Source organism: Penicillium canariense, assembly GCF_028826845.1.
Source record: "Penicillium canariense strain IBT 26290 chromosome Unknown utg000003l_segment0_segment0, whole genome shotgun sequence".
Taxonomy (NCBI): domain Eukaryota; kingdom Fungi; phylum Ascomycota; class Eurotiomycetes; order Eurotiales; family Aspergillaceae; genus Penicillium; species Penicillium canariense.
The window spans coordinates 2,656,573-2,677,070 of NW_026622730.1; the positions used below are offsets into that span (position 1 = coordinate 2,656,573).

At 52.1% G+C, this 20,498-nt stretch overlaps 8 protein-coding genes across 8 annotated transcripts; 5 read left to right on the forward strand and 3 right to left on the reverse strand.

The window, feature by feature from the left end:
• Nucleotides 1-963: 963 nt before the first annotated feature.
• On the reverse strand, nucleotides 964-2,133 carry N7482_005803 (zinc-binding alcohol dehydrogenase family protein; the record flags this gene model as incomplete). Its single annotated transcript, XM_056687928.1, has 1 exon — nucleotides 964-2,133. One exon carries the CDS (start codon nucleotides 2,131-2,133, stop codon nucleotides 964-966), a length of 1,170 nt encoding a protein of 389 aa, XP_056543483.1.
• Nucleotides 2,134-2,867: 734 nt separating this feature from the next.
• N7482_005804 (uncharacterized protein) lies at nucleotides 2,868-4,332 on the forward strand (the record flags this gene model as incomplete). Its single annotated transcript, XM_056687929.1, has 8 exons — nucleotides 2,868-2,908; nucleotides 2,962-3,143; nucleotides 3,203-3,312; nucleotides 3,363-3,479; nucleotides 3,549-3,621; nucleotides 3,681-3,784; nucleotides 3,840-4,117; nucleotides 4,170-4,332. The coding sequence occupies 8 exons, from the start codon at nucleotides 2,868-2,870 to the stop codon at nucleotides 4,330-4,332; spliced, it is 1,068 nt and encodes a 355-aa protein (XP_056543484.1).
• A 1,342-nt stretch (nucleotides 4,333-5,674) lies between these two features.
• On the forward strand, nucleotides 5,675-6,211 carry N7482_005805 (uncharacterized protein; the record flags this gene model as incomplete). The annotated part of the gene is made up of 1 exon (XM_056687930.1): nucleotides 5,675-6,211. The coding sequence occupies one exon, from the start codon at nucleotides 5,675-5,677 to the stop codon at nucleotides 6,209-6,211; it is 537 nt and encodes a 178-aa protein (XP_056543485.1).
• A 597-nt stretch (nucleotides 6,212-6,808) lies between these two features.
• Nucleotides 6,809-7,876, forward strand: N7482_005806 (uncharacterized protein; the record flags this gene model as incomplete). Its single annotated transcript, XM_056687931.1, has 2 exons — nucleotides 6,809-6,964; nucleotides 7,034-7,876. The coding sequence occupies 2 exons, from the start codon at nucleotides 6,809-6,811 to the stop codon at nucleotides 7,874-7,876; spliced, it is 999 nt and encodes a 332-aa protein (XP_056543486.1).
• Nucleotides 7,877-8,730: 854 nt separating this feature from the next.
• gpaA (guanine nucleotide-binding protein subunit alpha gpaA) lies at nucleotides 8,731-10,094 on the reverse strand (the record flags this gene model as incomplete). Its single annotated transcript, XM_056687932.1, has 4 exons — nucleotides 8,731-8,774; nucleotides 8,868-9,424; nucleotides 9,535-9,877; nucleotides 9,977-10,094. 4 exons carry the CDS (start codon nucleotides 10,092-10,094, stop codon nucleotides 8,731-8,733), a joined length of 1,062 nt encoding a protein of 353 aa, XP_056543487.1.
• Nucleotides 10,095-13,604: 3,510 nt separating this feature from the next.
• N7482_005808 (Smr domain-containing protein) lies at nucleotides 13,605-14,597 on the forward strand (the record flags this gene model as incomplete). Its single annotated transcript, XM_056687933.1, has 4 exons — nucleotides 13,605-13,638; nucleotides 13,714-13,814; nucleotides 13,929-14,179; nucleotides 14,261-14,597. 4 exons carry the CDS (start codon nucleotides 13,605-13,607, stop codon nucleotides 14,595-14,597), a joined length of 723 nt encoding a protein of 240 aa, XP_056543488.1.
• Nucleotides 14,598-15,076: 479 nt separating this feature from the next.
• Nucleotides 15,077-16,273, reverse strand: N7482_005809 (FPP/GGPP synthase family protein; the record flags this gene model as incomplete). The annotated part of the gene is made up of 2 exons (XM_056687934.1): nucleotides 15,077-15,824; nucleotides 15,897-16,273. 2 exons carry the CDS (start codon nucleotides 16,271-16,273, stop codon nucleotides 15,077-15,079), a joined length of 1,125 nt encoding a protein of 374 aa, XP_056543489.1.
• A 942-nt stretch (nucleotides 16,274-17,215) lies between these two features.
• On the forward strand, nucleotides 17,216-18,168 carry N7482_005810 (cell division control protein 14; the record flags this gene model as incomplete). Its single annotated transcript, XM_056687935.1, has 2 exons — nucleotides 17,216-17,465; nucleotides 17,558-18,168. The coding sequence occupies 2 exons, from the start codon at nucleotides 17,216-17,218 to the stop codon at nucleotides 18,166-18,168; spliced, it is 861 nt and encodes a 286-aa protein (XP_056543490.1).
• Between the last annotated feature and the right edge of the window lie 2,330 nt (nucleotides 18,169-20,498).

The following is a 20,498-nucleotide window of genomic DNA, read 5'->3' on the forward strand; positions in this document are numbered from 1 at the left end:
CGGCTTCTGCGAACCCTACGGCGCCGCAGTTGACTGGCGTATACTCTGCCTGCCACTCTTGGCGTTCTTTTCCGTTTTAGTGCTCATGCCTTGCCGCTTTTTGCTCACTGAGTAAGTCTGAGCACGTCCCTGAGTAGTTACCGTGACTTGATGACTGATCCTTACATAATCAAAATGTTTCGCTCACTGAGTCTGAGCTGAGCGTAGGAATAAGCGGCCTGAGTAAGCGACATCAATAAAATGCAACACACTAGCTTCATCATGTGCAATCCTCTTCTAGATCGACCCAGTGTCTTATGAAAAAGAGGATTGGCGTCAATGCGACCGTTCGTTCTAGACCTATCGGTCTCTCACTTCTGGCTTTGCTCCCAGGATCACTTCGTTCATTAGCCCACGATGCCCTATTCAGGCTTTAGACCTCTGCTAGGGGGATGGCGAGCGGACGGAATTAATTGAAGATCTACAATCTTGCCATGTAACAATGAGTATTCCTAATCATTCCTTGGGTGGCATTTTGTTATTGTCTTTTGTCGTCATCATCTTCATTCTTTTCCTTTCCTTTATTTCTTATATTTCAACGCCTTTAATTCATATATACTGTGTCGTTTCACAATATATCTTTTATTATTCATATTGGATTTGTACAGAACGGCGTAGTAGATATAGAAACTCATACAAAAGGTGACATACTATTTATCGCGATTGATAAAGTAAGCCCTAGACGGTCTCTACATGAAGGCTCAGCCACGAAGCGAGTATACCGTTTCATGCATTAGTTTCGCCCTACTTTAGCAATTTTCCTACTACCTCTTTTTGCCCATTTTCGAGTTCTACAGATTAAAATTGTTTGGAAAATGGTAGGATCGCATTTGATATAAATGATTCAGGATCAACAAAGGGCCTTCAGGCGGATATTTTCCCAGCTTCTTTGCAACCCAGTACCTAGCAACACCCCGGACGATCTCACTCCGCAACCTCAACAACTAACTTCGTACAACTGACCCCCTGAAGCATTTTGTCCAATCCAGCATTGATAGCCCCTAAACCCTTCCCCACGATGCTCGGCTCCGGACTCGGCCTGATAGCCCCATTGGCCAAGTTCTCCCTAAGCCACGTCCCGAGCCAGTATCGGAACTGTTCAAGTCTCTCCCCTTCAATCGTCGACGGTATCACAGATATTGTCTCCACCCCGTTCACGACCTCAGCATCCGGAGGAATGCTAGGTGCCGACCCGATCTTCGCCGTCTTTGTCTTCTCCCCTTCTTGGCCTTCTCCGAGGAACCTCTGAAGCACAGCCTGACATAGTGCTAGCTGCCCAGTAGCAAGAAAACAATGCCGGATCACTAACCCGTCCTCATTGGCCGCCGAAACGATAGCATCCACGACTTGTGAGTCTTTGTAGTCAAACACGCGGTCCGCGCCCAGTGAATATATATAGCTCCTATTCGCCGATCCGGCCGTGGCATAAACAGCGGCGAATGAAGAATTAGGATCTTCCAGCAGCAGGCGAGCTGTTTGTACACCCATAGTACCAACGCTAGAGGACGCACCCCAGATTAGGAGAGCTTCTCTTTTTTCCGTATTAGGTATTTCCTTCCCTCCGCTGAAATTGGTACTAGTAGATCCATCAGGGACTAGAGTAGAGGTAGTGGTCTCTCCTATCCGTGGGATTCCCATGATATCCCACGCGCTTAGGGGAACCTCGACGGCGACGGGTAAGGTTGCCGCGTGATTCCAAGATATCTCGTCCGGCAGAGGCACAGCATGCTGCCAGGGGATGAGACACCGCTCTTGAAATGCGCCGTAGTCTGCGTTGCAGGACTTCCACAAATAGGCGGCGTATGCGGCGACGCGGGTGCCCGGTCGGAAGGAGGAGCCCGAGCTATCGTCGGTAGCATCGGTGTGAACGTTGTCACCGACCTCGAGGACTAACCCCGCCATGTCGAAGCCAGTGACGGTGGGGTACGTAGGTATGAAGAGGCCGTGATCACGCATGTGAGTGTCTGCCGGGTTGAGGGCTACGGACTTGACAGCGATGAGGAGCTCGTCTGGTCCTGGCTTTGGGGTTGGGCGGGTCTGGAGCTCAAAGGGTTTGCCTTTGGCCGGGGAGACGGCGGCGAGGTGGGTGGCCATTTGGAAGTTTTGTGTAAGTAGAAGTCCTGGAGGTGGAGGATCATATGCGAGTAGACTTTGGTATTCAAGTCAAGATCTCATGATTCTGATGCCATGGACATTAACCCTTCTTCCTAGGATATGGAGGAATAATTGGGGAAAGACATAAGTCTCCTTTATATTAGCTTCACTGATCAAACCGTTTATCAGTAACCCGCGTGTTTGCTAGGTTTGTTCTGTTTAATTGAACTTTATCACTTTATCAATTACCCCCTTGGTATCTCTGAGCAAGTTAGTATTGTTTGCATCATACTTTGTGCTGTTTGTGAAAAGGATGTCAACGTCGATGACAAATCGCATGAGATTATTAACGAAGTTGATCTTACCCGAACCCCCGAGGCTTGGTAATCGTCCCCATTCATCAAGAACGATTATGACTTGGCAAGTATTAACGTAAATAGTGGGGATAATATGTGCTCAGTACCATTTCACAAGTTTTATTCCACTATCCCTCGGCCTAGGTTCATGCGTATTACGCCGAGGATTTGAAATCATGCTCCAGGGCTTATCGCCCGGTAATTAAGGACATCAAAGTTAAGCATCTTATCTGTTGTAAATTTACACCGTTGCTGAAGAACCATTTACCTATATAAGCTAAGTCCACATCCGGTCGGGTTTCGTTTGTCAAATGACCTGTTCGTGCACAATCAATCTAACCCAGAACCCGGACGCGTTGTTCTTAGTCACGAAGTATTATGTCTTCTAATATTCTGATCACTGGTGCGGGGGGATACATGTGGGTTTTCATGGATTGCTGAAATTAGTTGCGGACCGCTGACTTTTCTGTAGAGGAGGATCTATTGCTGCGCACTTGCTAGCAAAGACAAACGGGCTGATTCAGAAAGATCAAGTCATTGCCGCAGTAAGATCTAAGGAGCAAGCTGATGCTGTGTCCAAATTGGGCATTCGTGTGCTGCAGCTAGATCTGTCTAACGAAAAGGATGTGACTGAAAGCGTGCTACACCATAACAGTACGAAATATGTCGGAACTTGGATATCAAAGTTATCATTTGGGCTGACTGCTTCCTAGTCAGTATCGTTATTCATACTGCCTCGGTAGATCCGAGCATAGTGCTACCTCTCGTCAATGCGCTGGGCAAACAGAAGCAAGTGAATGGGGGAGAGACCCATTTTATTTACGTCAGTTCACCTTAATTTTGTTCTTCTGTTAGTTGTTAATGTTAAGGTAGACTTCGGGTCTGAGCGCATTTTACGAAAAGACCGGCTGGCCAGTCGGGTCGTTCAAAGACACAGATCCCGTATTTGATACAGAGAAGCGTATAGCAGATTCTTTCCTTCTACGAAAGGTCAATCTATTAATCATGTCCTACCTACACGGGCTATCTGTTTCTAAATGGTGCTAACAACCCCCACAGACTGACGTCGCGGTCATCGAGCATGCCGAAGCGCAAGGGGTCACTAGCTTCATCGTTGTGCCTTCCTTAGTCTGTGAGTGTCATTATGAAACAGTGATGTGTGAATTACTCAAGCCTGACAAAGCTGGTCAGATGGTAAAGGTAGCGGCGAATGGAACAAGCTGTCTGTGGTACTGCCACTCTATGTTAAGGCTAGTATCTCAGCAAAAGCGGTTTACAAGTTCCCTGAAAATCCGGTAAGATATAGATTAAGGAGAAAATCATCAATCAGTTCGCTAATTACCTACGCAGAGGGTATCCGGCGTGCACATCTCTGACTTGACTGCGCTGTACGGTTTGATTGTTGAACACATCCTCCGAGGAGAGACGGTTCCAAGTGGCAGAGAAGGCTACTACTTTGCACTGGCCCATGACATGTTCCTGGGTGAAGTTGGGGATCATTTGGCTAGAGCCCTTTGTGATCGTGGCCTGATCTCTGATTCGAAGACCCACAACTATTCGGATCCCGAAGCTGCTGCGGAATCACTGGGGGTTCCTGCGCCGTTTGTGCAGATGTTGTGGGACTCTGGGTATGTTTTCGCCGCCTCAGCATTGCTTCGAGCTAAATCTGATTGAAATAAGGCCGGACATTATCGCCGAACTTCCGCATAGTATTGGATGGAAGCCGGAGTGGAATAAGGAGCGGTTCTTGCAAGACGTTGACGATGAGGTTCAGGCTGTAGTGGACCTTGGGAAGGCGAAAAGCAGTCTTGTTGACTCGTTATTGAAATCGGCGATGGGTTAATCGATGCTCGCAGAGGATTTCCACTGGATGTCGAACGGACGAGGAGAGTCGTTGAGCTTTCACGATTTTCGTGTAACAGTCGCACGATATGGGAGGCTCCGACATGGAAGGTTCCGGCATGTAGTAGTAAAAAGAGAGCTTATCTCTCTTTCTCTTCTTTTTTCTTTCCTTCTTCAGATTCGATATTCTCGTTGAATGGACGCCTTGATTATTTGCCTAGTGTAGCATTTCTAACAGAGAGGGTGCTTGTAGCGTACCTGCTGGTAGCGTACCAGCATACGCTACCAGGTGCTGTCGGTGTCTTGCCTAATTTGATAATGCACTAGACTGGGTCTCCAATCTACTTAACTGGACTGACGGGCATATTAAATCCGAGCCACCTAACTCCTAGGAGCTCTGTTTCTTGTCCCAGGGCTAAGTGGCATGGTGAGAAGTAAGGGCCATCAGAAAGTAGATCGCAAGATCAACAGAAATGTGGGGGCAAGTGCCCGTTTAGGTATAGTCCTATGGTAGACTGAGTGCATAATAGATGCCTCTGATCAGCTTCTGAGTATCAGTGAACGGTCAATGAGTAGCCAATCACAATCACGGAGTGTTCACTAAGCATTCATTGGACCTCACTGTTTGGATCACGTGATTAACACCGAGCCGCGCAGTTGACTTCTGAGCCCGGACTGAAATCTACTCAGTGGGTCTTAGTCTGAGCGCTCATAAAAGCGGCGGCAGCTAAGATAGGCAAGCCCCACCCGGCAGAGGAAGTATGGTACTAGTGAGCTACATAGTTTGGGGTACACGCAGACTCCATATCTTCTTCCACATTGGACGAGCTCCATCGGATCGGATCTGACTGGGCTTGATCTGATCTACTGTGCCTGGGCCCAACTCCCGGGTTTAGTGACTCTGTGGTTCAGTTCGTACGGTCCTCCGGAGCGAGCATGTCTCTGCGAGACCTCATGCCCCGCCATCCGCTGCTTCTTCCTGTGCCCGCAATCCTCTGTCTAGTCCTCAGGCCACCAGTTCTTCACGCCTTCGACACCCCCAATTCCCCAACTATAAATATTCAATGCGGCCCGAGTGTCCTTCCCGTAGCCCCTCCATGCTTCTGTATCCCTTCTTCCGTCCTCCTGCCCCGCGGAGCCTCCTCTCACCAGTCACAAGGTAGTGGATGTTAAGCCAGTCTAGCACCCCGGTTCGAGAAGCCTAGCTCTATTTTCAAACAAACCACACGGGATTCAGCTCTCTGTCGTTCAGCCCTGTTATTCAGCTCCACGGTTTCATATCTCCCTCGTCCGCTCGGTGTCAGCACACAAACCACCCGGGTGGGAAGTCTTCCCCCCTCGCAATGATCCAAGCAGGACACGGATACACGCAACACCCGTGTCTATACCAACTACTCTCTTCGCTCTCCCCGTGGACACTCTCGCTGGGGCTCGGGCTCGGGCTCGCCGTCACCAGCCTAGCGCTGTTCCTAGTGATCCAGAGCATCGCGCGCCGCCATTCCCAGGCATATCGCGCCGCCACCCAGCACCCCCAACAACCGGACCCGTGGTCTCAAATCACCGCCATGGAAAAGGGCAAGGCGAGTCCCCCATCCACCGTGCCGCCGCCCGCTTCCGCCTGCGATGTGCTGAGGCCGCTGTCGCAGAGTGGCGCATTTCCCTCCAGCGGGGCGGTGGCGGCCAGGGCTCGTGAGCAGATGCAGGCGGGTAAGGCATCTCCGTCGTCGCCGGAGACGAGCGCCACGCAAACCAGGTCCACTGAGGCGAGCAGTGAGGCTGGTGGGCCGGTGCAAAGGCACAGTGAGTTAGTGCAGCAGATGTGTGAGGTGGATGCGGATGGGGTACGCACTTGGCGGCGGTTGATTGTCGAGTACAGCTAGTGGTAGAGGCACTGGTGGCTGTGTGTGTTGGGTTTTTGCCGGATTGGGGGTTTTTTTGCCTCCCCTCCACCCCCCACCAACTTTCATTTTTGTGTTTAGCCTGGAGGTCCTCTCATTGTATTTTCGTCAGTTTGGCTGTTTCGTGTGGGTTCATGATGGTCATGATCATTGTTCACGACAGTGTCGTTCTCTGCCTGGGTGGTTTTTTTTGGGTTTTTCCTGGTCCTTTGTTCGTCCGATATACTTTAAGACGCAGCGACTGCCTGCCTGAGGGCTTAGGTGTACGCCGGCTCCAAGCCGCAAAAGGCCAATGCTGATACTATCCGTTCATTATCCTTGACCACCTTGCACTCTGTAAACATGGTAAATTTGTTATGTTGGGACTGTCGGCACAGGTGTACCAAGCGATCGATAGGGGGAGAATGAGCATACTGAAGAATGAAGAATATATGGGCCTAGAGCTGCCATGCGAGGGCTGAGTCAGCAGGGACATCCCGCGGCGCAGTGGCATCTTCGACCGGGCTTGTTTAGTTCCTTGGCCAGCTACTTGAATTACACCTCCGACACTGCCTGGATCTTTCAAGGTTGGCACCCACAATGGCCGTCTCTGCATTTCCGTCCGAAGACTCTCCGGATCTCACCCTCCTAAACGTGGCGCGGCTGTTTACCCGTCTGGAACACAACCTCCTCTCCCCAGGCTCGGAACTCCACACCCTGCGCAAGTCTGAGCTCCAGCGCGTGCGAGTGGCCAAGGTACGAAGCCGAGTTCGGTTACCCCTGGCTTTAGATATGCGATAATATCTAATTACAGTCTATTCACAGAATGTCGACTACGCCCGCACCCTCCTGTCCCAACTGGAACGCTCGCTCCCGCAATTGAAACCGCTGGACCGGCGACACGAGGCGCAGGCGGAGATTGCGCGGGACAGACAGCTGCTGAAGCGCATGCAGAGCTTGCTGGACGAGGAGGAGGCCCGCGCGGAGAATGACGGCGACGATGCAGAAGATGGCGAGGGCGGCGACGAGTGGAAGGAGTTATTTGCCAACTCCGTCGCGGGGGAAACGGTGGTTTCACCAACAGGCACACAAGACCGACCAGTCCGGATAGACAAAGATGCAAGAGGAGAGCCCGAGATCGAAGGGGCGGCACCTTCCTCCGCCACATTCACCCCAGTGACATCGACGCCAACACCCGCACACACCACTACAACAGCGCCTGCTCCAACACCTGCATCCACCATCCGCAAGCGCAATCTCCCCACCAACATGCAAGGCACAGCAGAGCCCGCCGCAGCGGCCAAAGCCACCGGCAGCATCACCCGGCCAGACCACACACTCTCCTCCAAAGAAGACGCCCTCAGTGCACAGCGTCTCGAACAAGAAGATCTCACCGGCTCTCTGCTCTCGTTGGCCAGCCAACTGAAGGCCTCATCACAGTCCTTTCAGGCGACGCTGGGGAACGAGAAGTCCGTACTGGACCGGGCGGTCTCGGGCATCGACAAGACAAGTAGCACGATGGAGGCGGCGGGGCAGCGGATGGGGATGCTGCGGCGGATGACGGAGGGGCAAGGGTGGTGGGGGCGGCTGATGCTGTATGCGTGGATTTTCGGGTTGTGGGTGGTTGCGGTGTTGATTGTTTATGTTGGGCCGAAGCTGAGATTCTAATCTGAAAACCCATAATGCTGCGGTTTGGTTTGGTTTGTTTAGATACCCTGGATCTATCGATCCGATTTGATATTGCAATGCCTACTTATCTAGCTTCGTGACGAACATGGAACTGCGATACTGGGAACCACGAATTATACACGTATGCAGTCCAGTCTAGATTTGCTCTACACAGCAATCACAGTAGGAAAAAGGGAAGGTCGGAAACCCGATAATTGAATTCCTGTCTGACTATAACCCAACGACCGACCTGGCATGACACATGAGAAGAGACATGATAAATCCGCGGATCCTGTCCATTTCCCCGTGCCCATTGCCCAGATGGTCGCTCGAGGCTCCCAACGGACGCGAGACCAAGGAAACGAGAAGGGGTGACGGTATGGTTACATACAAACACAACAAAATTGGAAAAAAAATTGGAAAACAGGGGAGTAGAGCAGCGGGGGAGAAGTGCAATCAAGAGGTAGATGATAGGATATCCAGCATTTCAAATCAGACACAAGGGGTAAGACAAGAAGAAAATGAGACAGTAGAAACAAAGAAAGAGAAAAGGGTAAAGAGAAGGGTCCAAAAAAAGAGTTCCTGTTCCGCGTCGTCGAGAGCAGGATGAAAAGAACCGGCTAGAGAGAGAGAGAGAGAGAAATCGTGTCAATGTGGACGGGCGGGCGCAATTAGAAAGAGACACAATAAAGGAAAACAGATGAGGGAAACAAAAAAATGCTCAACGCCGGAGTTTCTTGGAACGAGGACGAGGCTTTTGATCACATCTCGGCGAGATCTGATTACAAGCCGATAAAAATTAACACATGCGATCTAGTTTCAACACACTGCGACACCCGTGGACTGGCAATTCATTAGATCAAACCACAGAGGCGGAGGTTCTCTTGGATGATGATATCTGCGTAGACAGGTCAGCGGGGATGAACAAACCATAAACGGACTGGATCACAAAAAAGCGAGGTATAGCCCGCTTTCCACGCAAAGTACATACCGTTGACGGCGGCCATGACGAACCGGATCTGGGTGGTGTCGGTGGCACAGGTGAAGTGGGTGTAGATCTGCTTCTGCTCGGCCTGGTTGAGAGACACGAAGCGGTTGAGGATGTAGTCGCAGGCGGCCGCGTAATCGGCACCGCCCTCATAGTCGGGGAAGTAGTTTTTCATGGGGCTGACCGGCAACTTCTCCTTAAAGCGGTCGATCTTGTTGAGGAAGAGGATGATGGAGGTCTTGACGAACCAGCGGGAGTTGCAGATCGAGTCGAACAGGGTGAGCGCTTCTTGCATACGGTTGACAGTCTCGTCCTCGAACAGCAGCTGGTCGTACTCGGAGATGGCGACCAGGAAGAGGATGGTGGTGACGTTCTCGAAGCAATGAATCCACTTCTTGCGCTCGGATCGCTGGCCTCCCACGTCGAACATGCGGTAGGTCAGATCGCCGATAATGAAGGTAGTCTCAGTGATACCGGTGGTCTTGACACGCGAGCGAAGGACATCCTGGTCTGTGGGGAGGTAGTCGGGTTGGGCGATGCGGTCAATGGCATCGAAGTAACTGGAGAGTAATGATACGTTAGTAACTTTGCCTTCAGTATTGCCTGGACGCCTGGGTGCGATCAAGGCAAAAGGCAAAAGGCAAGAAAAAAACTTGACGCTTCAACATACTATTTGGCCGAGTCGTTCAGCTGGTATTCACGCGAGCGCTTGAAGCAGTCCTGAACTCCAGTATCGCGCCACAAGGCACCGATGGCGTTGCCGACCTCGGGGGGAATGCTGTCGCCCTCGATTTGAGCGGGCTGCATGAAGACAGTCTGGACGTGGTACTCGTTACGCGCATCCTCCAGAGGCAGCTCGAGAGACTCCATCGCCTCGAGGATGACGCGCATGGACTGGACGGTGTTGCTGTAGATGATCTCCTTGAACGACTCCCGCTCGTCGCGCGAGTACCCGCCCTCATGGATGAGCTTCATCTGCTTCAGTATGGTAGACTTGCCCGACTCTCCGGCACCTGCAATGCATCAAACCCCTTTTCGTCAGCCAAAGAGCTCTTGCGCATCCCAATATCATCTTTGCCTGCGTTCATTTGTCATCCAGGGTGTGATCATACCGAGCAGCAACATCTTAATCTCGTTCCTTTGCAGCATCTTGTCACGCTTGAGCTGGTTCTCAATCTCCTCGTTGCGCGCCTTCCCCTCCTTGTCCTCGGTACTCATGCCACAACCCATGATGGCGGCTGTGCGGGTGTTGTGTAAACGATAGTGAGTAGGGCTGGTGCGAGTCCGATCGACTTGTAGGGTTCGGGATCAATTGCAGGGACTGCTGGCTCGGCGCAGGATTGTCAGCACGACGAACTCTGGTGTTTGCTCTCGCTGTCTTGCGTCGGGTCACAGATGGCAACGAAGAGTCGAGGAGCACACTTGGCAAAGGTGGTACAAGCCGTCGAGATCCGACGTTTCAGGATGCGATCGGGGGAACGCAAGGGTGAAACAGGGGAATCGTCGAGTTTCCCACGAGAGCGAGGAAGCTGCCGATAGGGACTAGGGAGAGGGATTAACGCACCTGGTGGGATATGTGCCCTGGGAGAATCAAGCAGTAATGGAACTCAAAAACACGGAAAAGGAATGGAATCAAGGGACTGGGTATACGGGAAGAAGGATAGAGGAAGCAACCCAAATCGACCAGCTGAGAGAGAGAGAGAGAGAAGGAGAGGTTTAAGGTAAGGGGGAGGAGGGGGGGAAATTGGGAAGTTTCAGCAGGGAAAGGGGATACGCTCGTAATACCAGGCGGTCGGAGACGCGCCAGGTGGAAGACCATGCGAATATGGCGAGAGAGCGGCCGGGGTCCCCAGCGAGATTCAGCGAGAGTTCTCCCGGCCGGGGGCACCGTAGCCATACCAATACATACCAATACCAAGAGAGTACCAGCTGGTCCATTTTGACATCGCTGGGTCGATGGTCTAGGCTGATTGGCTGGACGGACGGCCCCACCTCTATTTCGCGCCTTCCTCACAGCCAATCAGCGCCCCGCGCGATCCCCTTTTGCTAACTGCCTCCGTTGCTCGCCCACAACCTCGCCGGTGATTTGGTGATTGGGTGCTGTCTTAGTTTCAGTGAATTCGCAAGCTCGTTGGGCATGGATTGATTCCTCTGCGGCTCCCGTCTCATGGTTCTGACGTCGGCGAATTGACACCCTCCGAGGATAGCTATCTTCTATACTCTGTAGTATCACTGCTCGGTACTTCAGAATGCCTTTCTTTACTGCAGGGGATCACCAGCAGGGAAACCAATTCCCATGCAGATCCCCGTGTGGGGGCCTAGTCAAACTACTATAGTGTTATTGTCCGATGGCTTTGGCTCCTCCCCACTCTCCATTATTCTCCATCATTTGGGGCTCCAGCATGACGATGATAAAGCCGTCCCTCCCCTAGTTATGTAGACGGACTCACTCACTGGGTGTATCGTTCTGCTTAAACCTCCGGAGTATGCTTACGGAGTACACAGTTGCATAGACGGAGACCAATGTACTGCGTCCTATTCGCGGTATTTCTCGGCCCTGGACCCGCCCGCATGAATGCTGACCGAACGGTGGTGCGGCCTCAGTTCCAACTTTCAGCTTCAAACTCAGTACTCAGACTGCGACTGCCTCAGCCTAGAGCCCGCAGAAAGAAAGATCTGCTGGCGGACCGTCACCCCGGGAATCAATGACCTAAAGAGAACCCGCCCCATACACACTAGAGGGGATGATCCGGTTACAGACTAACTGCCACTGCATGCATGAAAACACGCCACTCCGTCTGCGGCTTTATAGTTAGGCTCGATCTTCAGAGGCGTCTTCCCTGTATTGCTCGGTGGCGGCTGAGACGTTGCGAAACTTGAATCATGGCCCCCCATCCCACTTCCAAGGGCAACTCCAGCAACTCCACCGAGACCTGGAGTCCGAGCACTAGGGCTCTGCCGATCCCATGGGCATGGGGGCAGGCGAGGGAAGAAGAGGGGCTCTGGAGAGAGAGTGTGCGAAGAGTGGGCAATGACCGACTGTACTGTAACTCGCTGTTATTTGAGAATTAGAATTACTGCAAGTACCTACTGCATTTAACGACCATTAGCATCGCCGCCGCTCTAATTTAGTTTGGTTAGTTATGTGCTCCTGTTGACCGCGGGATTTCAAAGCAAGGCGACCCGCCAGGACACCTGAACGCGGGCCAGAAAGGAGAGCCCGCGGGCGCACATGGAATAGCGGAGCAGACGGTTGTAAGAATCATGAACAATGATGGCAAATCACCTTCGTTCTCTCACATGTCCTGTGTGCTGTATGTATGCGTCCCCCTGAACTAATGGAATTTCTGGAATTCCTGCATGGTCGAGGGCGCTATCGGCCCTGACCCACTATCTAGTGCTTCTAGCCGCGCCCCATCCTCTCTTTTGGGAACCCATCAGCAAGGTCAGGTATGGGGTTGGGAAGTTCCAAGCAAATATGAGTGCATGATATTGTCAACATTCGTTGGGTCTTCATCTGATCTGATTGTGTATTCGGGGGGCGGGAATTAATTCTCCTAAACTCAACGTCACAGATACCCCGGCTCGTGCGTTAATACACGCTGCCATCCACGCCATACCAATACCGCTTCAAGAATCTCTTCATCCGTTGATCATCTTTGATATGCGTATACTGCCTCCAATGGACCACCGATAGATGATCCACAAGTAGACGATGATGTTATGTCACCTATTTAGTGGATATCTCAGTCTTGTCTAGACTTGTTACAGGCTTTCATGGTCTCTAAAAACATCCATGGAGACATTTTTATGAACGACAATGCTGTCTAAAATGAGCTAGTGACCTCGCCAGTGACCTCTTCTGAAGGTAAAGGAATAGAATCGTGTTTATGAGGGGTTTGCTGGACAGGAACGCCCGTCACTGCGGCATCTCAGTCACTCCGCTTGTTTCCAGCAATGCAAAACCTGGTAAGCAGGACAGGCCACTGCGAGGCCGATCGTTCCACGGCGCTCAAGTTTGGCTTGAAATGGCTGCTGGAGTCCCACTACAAGATTATCCCACCGCAAGGGCTCGGCCCATGCTCCGTCCAGCATGGATACAGCGTAATCTGACGGGCGTTTATACAGTGGATGTTGAGAAGGGCTGACCCCACTAGCATCCCCACCGGCGTGCCAATAGTGCGCAGACTACGGAGTACTCCGTAATGCGGCGGCTTGGGATTCGCGGCGAGTTTGCGCGGGTACGATTGTTCTGGAAGAATTTTCGGCTGGGGAAATTCCTTCCATTGGTTTTGTACGCTTTCACAAGCCCGTTGTACCGACGAAAACGTGGCTGTATCCTTCGGTCTCGTATTTCCAAGCGGAGTAACGCCGTAGAAGCACTAAGTAGTTGTCGGTCTAGTCAGGGGAGATGCAGATCAAGTGCTCCGTCCACGATCGCCTTGAACGCCGCAAATCAGCAGAACCATGCAATGTAAACGCTTCTCGCCTACAAGGGTATCAAAAGCTGCACACAGTTTAACCAGCACACCCAATACACTCAGCAAGCTCGACGGCTATAAACCCCTCCGCCTCCCCCAACCCATGGTTCCCCCGATCGCTCGATCCTCAATGGGGGGCAAATCGAACCGATCGGGATCTGATTTTTCGGGTCCCTGGCGGTTCCCCACTTAAAGCATGCACCCTGCCCGGCCGCGACGTTCAAAGCACCAACCCCAGTCACCGACTCACCACACCACCATGTCCCACGAAATGTCCCACCTGGGCCCGCGGGGTATGTAGCCTCGAGATGGCGATCTGCTGCCCGGATCCCCTGATTTTCGATCATTCCAGCTGACAGCCGCCCCAGCCTTCAATCACGAGCAGAGCACCGACGCGGAGGAGGAATACGATCGCCTGCGCAACCTAGCGCGCCAGGAGGCCTCGAAGCGTGGGGATTGTTTCTCACGGGTGAGTGCGCCCAATTGTGTCGTTTTAGTTACCATTCCCTTGTCATTGCCATGATTCCCATGGTCGAGGGTCTGGGACAGATGAAGCGGAGGGTGGGCTAACTTGTGCGATTAGTCCAAGGAGGCATACTCCAGCGGCGATGGCGCGCGCGCCAAACAGCTGTCCGAGGAGGGCAAGGCGCACGGGCGCAAGATGGAGGAGTACAACAAGCAAGCGTCCGAGTTTATCTTCCGCGAGAACAACGCCAACGGGCGCGTTGCTGCCGACACGATCGATCTGCATGGCCAGTTCGTCGAGGAAGCCGAGGATATTCTGGAGGCGCGCATCAAATATGCCAAGGCGCATGGGCAGAACCATTTGCATGTGTATGTTTGGTAGACTTGCAAGAACGACGCTCCTCGGACTTCCCGGGGGCGCGAATGCGCGACTTGCTAACGACTCTCCAGCATCGTCGGCAAGGGTAACCACTCCGCCGGTCACATCCAGAAGATCAAGCCGCGCGTTCAGCAAGTCTGCCGCGAGCTCGGACTACAGTATGCCACCGAGGACAATGCCGGCCGCATCTACGTGAACCTCACTGGCGGCGAGGCCGTCATGCCGTCCTACCCCTCCCACCCGGCGCCGCACCACGGGGGTGGCCAGCAGCAGTACCCCGGCCAACAGCAACAGACACATCACCAGCAGCAGCCGCAGCAGCAGCAGGACGAGATCGAGCAGGTTGTCAATGCGCTGCTGCCAAAGGTCATGCGCAAGCTGGAGAAGGCTTGCTGTGTTGTTATGTAACGCGTTTCACATTACGGACATATCTGGTGTTTTTGGGCGGATCTAGCGCGATGCACCGCCGCGTTCGTGTATCGTGCATCAGGGTGTGATTTAATAGTGGATATTTCTGGGTCTACAGCGGGCGATATATTCAGAGCTACGACTCATGACGGATTTAATTATACCCTACTGGAGGGACGGTCGTCATGGTCTTCTGCCGCCATACCATCTGCTTGACTTCTGTACTTGACCTGTTTTTAGAGAGCAAGAGCCACAGCAAGAGCAATTCATGGCCGCAATGTGCAATCATGTCCCAAGGATTGTTCAGTATGATCATGACATCGTAACTTCCGCTATACATAGCCAACTGCGTCAAACAACATTGCGAAGGGTATATCAAAGCGCGTCAAAACTCCAACCCACCGTACGTCAACAGAAGCAACGTACCCAATCGAGGACCATCAAACTTCCGAATCAAAACAGAGCGTTCCCGAGGACTATTAGGTAGCCTCATCCGATAGCGTGGACTCCACAATCTTATTCAACACCGCACGCACCATCGCCCCATCACCAGAACCGTTAATGCGGGGCGTTGTGTCGATCATCTCGATCAACGACAACGCCCGCTCATGCAGCTCCCTCACCACCTGGCGCGTATGCGCAAAACTGCCGGTGCTCTGCATATACTGCACCGCATAGCGCTTCACCTCCTCGTCCTGCGTCTTCTGCTGCAAGATGCTGAGCAGCTGGTGGCTGGTCGGGTTGGAGCGGATGCTGTGGATGATCGGGTACGAGAACTTGCCCTCCGTCAAGTCCTCGCATAGACCCTTATTGCGCGTGTAGGTGGTATTCGACAGGTTCAAGTAGTCGTCGCAGATCTGGAAGATCAGGCCCATGACATTCACGAGCGCCACACAGTCCTTGCCCGTCGCGCTCTCAGCCTGCATCAGTTTCACGGCGAGTCGGAAGAGCCCGCCCGTCTTGTTGCCCACCATCTCGAGGTACTCATCCTCTGTGGGGCAGGTGAGGGTGTCCCGCCAGAAGAGGTCCATGCCTTGGCCGCGGTGCAGGTTCAGCAGCTCTTTGACGTAGATGTCGATTGCGGCAGGATTGCGCAGTTGTTGGATTTCTTGCAAGGCGAGGAAGTAGACGTAGTTGGCAGAGTTGATTGTCTGTGCGGTGCCGAAGATGTTGTGGGCGACAGGGACCCCGCGACGCAGGACGGAGTTGTCTTCGACGTCGTCGATTCTGAGCGACGCAGCTGGTTAGCTCGAACTGCCAGATGCAACGGGATGATGTGCTTTCTTCCCAACTACTTACAGCAGGGATGCCGTATGCAGCATCGTCACCACCTTCTCGATCACCGCCAAACTCTCCGGCGGGACCTGGAGCCAGGCGTTGAATGCCTGGATCAGCTGGCGGCGCACATCTTTGCCCGGATGCTGGTGCATATAGTCATAGGGGCCCATGAGGATTTTCTCATTCGTCGACGACCAGGTCCCATCCTTGTATTTTGTCCCGTCGACGCTGGACTTGTTTCGTCGGTGCTTCGATTTAGGCGGCAGCCCGGCCGACGCTTCGCCCTCTGCGACCGACCTTCTCTGTCGGTGAGGGGGGCTCGCAGGTCCATTTGCGGCGCCAGCGGAGCTGGTTCGCGGTGGGATTGGGCTCGGTGGCTGGAAGGAGGGGTTCATCATACAAAAGCGAAGCTGTGATGAGGGGAAAATTTGAAGCTCGGAGGGGCCGAGGGCGGGATGCGGAGAGCAGAGAGCAGAGAGCATATGACATCAAGCGCAGGCATCCGTGGTAAGGGTGAGGGGGGACCTCGCGGCTCGCCGGCTATGTGCGGAGCTCCGCCTGGGGTCGTGCTCTTCTTGCGTTCTCTGCGATTAGTTCTCTTCCGCGCCATGTTTCGAAGGCTGCAAACCCGCCAGGCCAGCGGGAGCCAGAGGGATGACTAATCAGCCAGGGTTGCGGAAGAGAGCTGAATAGATCTCAGATCCATCAGATCCAACAAATAGATCAGATAGATCACGTCTCGCAGGGCGAGGAGGGGAGAAGAAAGCGACAGGTCAGAAATCAAGGTATGCGGTAGTTGATTGATTTTCCAATAATGAATAACGGGAGGAGGCGGAGCCCGTAAGCGACCGAGGGTGCTGTGGCTGGCTGTACACCGCAAGGTGGTGGGTAGTTTGCTCGGGCAACGAGCGTATGCGGTTCACAGGCTGGGCCTTGAGAGAACCACCCTAGGGTTTCCAGCCTGTCAAAATAACCTTCCACTGACGCCACGGAGATCCAGGAACCAAGGTAACCAAGCCCTACGTGATCGCCCTTGAAACAGGGAAACTAGGGCGACTAGTGAACGATTCCTCCCAGCTCCCTACAGTGGGTCGTCCGGGGCAACCACCTTTATTTACCTAATTGACCAGATTGACCTGCGCCGCGGCCCGACTGACCTCATCGGTCTCACACGGACCACCGGCGAACCCGATTCTGCATTTTCGGTTGAAAGTAATGCTCGTCAAGCCTCCTCAGCTGAGCTGAACGCTGTTTGCTCTTGGGCTTACAGCTGTCTCTGGGTTGTTTTCTTCTTCCTTTCTTCCTCCCTCCACATACTTCTCCCCCTCCGTCAGATCCTCATGGAGAACCTTTTGGCGCATTCATTCGATTATCTTTCCTCGTACGAGCCCAGCAAGATCCGCAAAGGATTGCGCCAGGTCGAGGGACTGCTGGCGCAAATTTGCCTATCCAATTCCAAATCCACGTCCGACCGTCGGCGTTCCTACCTGGCCACCGAGACGCAGCCTGCGCCCAAGGTCCTGTCCGAATTGCGAGATGACCCGGCCTTCAGGGAATTTTTCAAGTTACAGGAAGGCTTCCAGTGGAATGGTACGCATTTTCCCTGAAACCACGCCCATCTCCAGATGACGAGGGATCGTCCAAGCTAACATCTATGTTTTTGTTCCTTTGTCTCATCACAGTCGCCATGCGCCTAGTTTCCTGTCTCGAGCACCTTCTCGGCCGTGGCAGCAACGGCACCAACGACATGCTCATTGTCTGTACCCTTGATCTGATACAAGGCGCACTGCTCCTGCACCCGCCCTCGCGCACCCTCTTCGCCCGCGAGATCTACATGAACCTTCTCCTCGATCTGCTGGACCCGATCAACTGCCCGGCCATCCAATCCGCCACCTTGCTCACCCTGGTCACAGTACTGCTCGACTGTCCAGCCAACACACGCACCTTTGAAGGCCTGGACGGCCTGCTCACAGTGACATCCCTGTTCAAGCAGCGCGCCACCTCCCGCGAGGTCAAGCTCAAGCTGGTAGAGTTCTTGTACTTCTATCTCATGCCTGAAACACCGATTCTGGGGCCGGGCGCTAGCCCGCCGGGTCTGCAGCGCAGCCCCAGCAAGATCTCTTCCCGGCCTAGGTCGCAAAGCTTACATACCTCCGCCGGTGCCGGGAAGGTGAGTCGTGATACGCGAACCACCGATGAGAAGCAGGCTCTTTTGGGCCGCTATTTGAACAATGTGGAGGACCTTGTCGAAGACCTCAAGGAGACTGCTCCCTTTGGAGCGACGGTGTACTAAGCGGAACGAATTTCATGGCGGCGATGAATTTCCGCCGTCATCACAGATGGTGCTGGCCAACTGCATTGATGCGATTGATCTTGGGTTTATCTTTTCGGTTTCTTTTCCTCTTTTCTTTTCGTTCAGCCCTTGCTTTAAACTACCTTCTTCTTCACGAGCTCTATGTTCCGTCCGGCACGGCGTGATTATGTGGTCAAGGCCTTGATGCTGCTTCCCGCTCCCTGGTTTTTCGCTTCTACGATTTCTGATCCCCCATGCTGCTCTTTTTTCTCTTTTTCCTCTTTTCCTCTCCTGTTTCCTTGGCTTCTTTCAGCTTTTCTCTCCGATCCTGGAATTGTGTCCCCCTCACTCAAAGGGCCCTTGAACCCCGTTTCCTTTATGTGTCTATAATGGCGACATGATAATGTACGATTCTTCTCTGTCAACTATTTCATACACCTACAGTAAAATTCAAACGGCAATATCTTCACCTTTGTAACAGCGGCTTTCCACATTGATTATACGAAGCTGCACCAAGTCTCTTCAATTTTGTTCCCAACCAGCAGTGAATTCCTGAATTAGGACTAGCGTCAAGCTGAACAACATTAAGAGAGACGCGAACCCCTTCGTCTCTTTGAAGCCTGAAGTTGCAAGCGTGACACTACTCGACCTTCGGGGATTTGTGGTACGCGGCTCCACTTGACTTACTCTGGGCTCTTTCTGTACTCTAGGATTTGTCACGACTATCTATGGGCGGTACAGTACAGTATTGGTCCTATGCAGCTTTGCGTTGGTATATCGAGTCGCATTCCGGGCCAGAGACCCCGGCGGCCACGGTGTTGCAATTCTGGGAGGCTAGAAAGAGCAATATCATTGATCTCGCTATTACTCATTTCTCAACTTTGGAGTAGCGTTGTTGAGGCCGGCCGTTATGATGCTCTCTTTGAGGATCCGCGGGTGTGGCCATTATGGTGCTCGCTCAGCTATTTTTTATTTGCAAAGCTTGATTTCCCAGAATCCCTAAATGTTTCTAGAAAAAAACACCAAGATGGGACTGTAGAGGACACTTACGAGGGTTGCATCAAAGGGATAGACTAGCTTCGTGCTGATATAAATTAGCTGTGTAGATTGGGGCGTCGGTCGACGGTGTGGGTGGTCCGGTAGGCCACGGTTAGCCCGTAAATCGAATCGTTGCGAAGAACCAGACAAAGTTCAGGTGACAAAACAGTTTGCTTTGAGATACCTTGGAATGCTTTAAATACCTTGCATAAAAGTGTTATTGGTCCATTGTTACTCATTTCTCCCCTTTGGAGTGCCATTCCACGAACAAATTACTTTTCTTTTCAAAATACCACACAGGGGCATTTGCGCCTAACAGGCCGGTCTGTTCTGGCTTCCAAAATCCCAAATCCGTACCATTTCTGGGATCCTTCACAGGAGCCCTCTTTTGCTGAACCCAGCATACTACTGGCAGAAGTCTACCTCCGCCCTGAAGAGTCGATATATTTTTGAATCTGCCATTATCGTCAAGAATATCTCTTCATGAAGCGACTATTCAAGATTTGATGATGCACACATGCTTGGAGAAATTCATTCTACTGGGACAGCAGTTAACTCGCCTAGAAAAACCTATGGAGAGGGAGAGTCAAGAGGCACTTGAAGAGGATAAAGCGCTGAAAGCAAATAAAGAGGATGCTACGCCGATCATCTACGGATGAAAAGGTCGAAGAGAGTTAAGATATCGAGGGCAACATTGAACCTTAGTAATCATGCCAAGTAGAAGATATATTACTGTTGACTAAGTAGCCTTCAATACATAACTAGACTTACGACATGGAAGTAGACGAAGAGGAGATAGAGGAGGGGGAGGTAGATAAAGATAATAGTAGATTTGCTTCCACCTCTAATCACGCAACTAGGTAAGAGAAGTGAAGAGATCTTCTAGTACGGTTATAATACCTTTTAAGTCGATTATAAAGATACGAGCTATATTAGTCTTCTTTATTATAAGCTAACCTTATTTTTCTGCGCTAATAATATTTATTCTAAATACTCTTAGTTATAGATAACGACACCTAGGCAATATTAATACTATTATATAATCGAAAATTACTATCTAATTTAATATAAAATAAGATATAACTTTTTATGCTTTTTTGGGTTATAAAGGTACCTATTTGGGTCTCAGGTTGGGTTTACCAGAAGACAACCCGCCCACGGGTATGCTGGCTAAGACCCAACCTAACCCACGGGTTGGGTTTCCGTGGGCGGGTTTTGGCGAGGCCTTGGCGAGGACTTGGCGTATGTTCAGGTTCATGGGTCACATGACAGTATATATGACAGTCCCATGG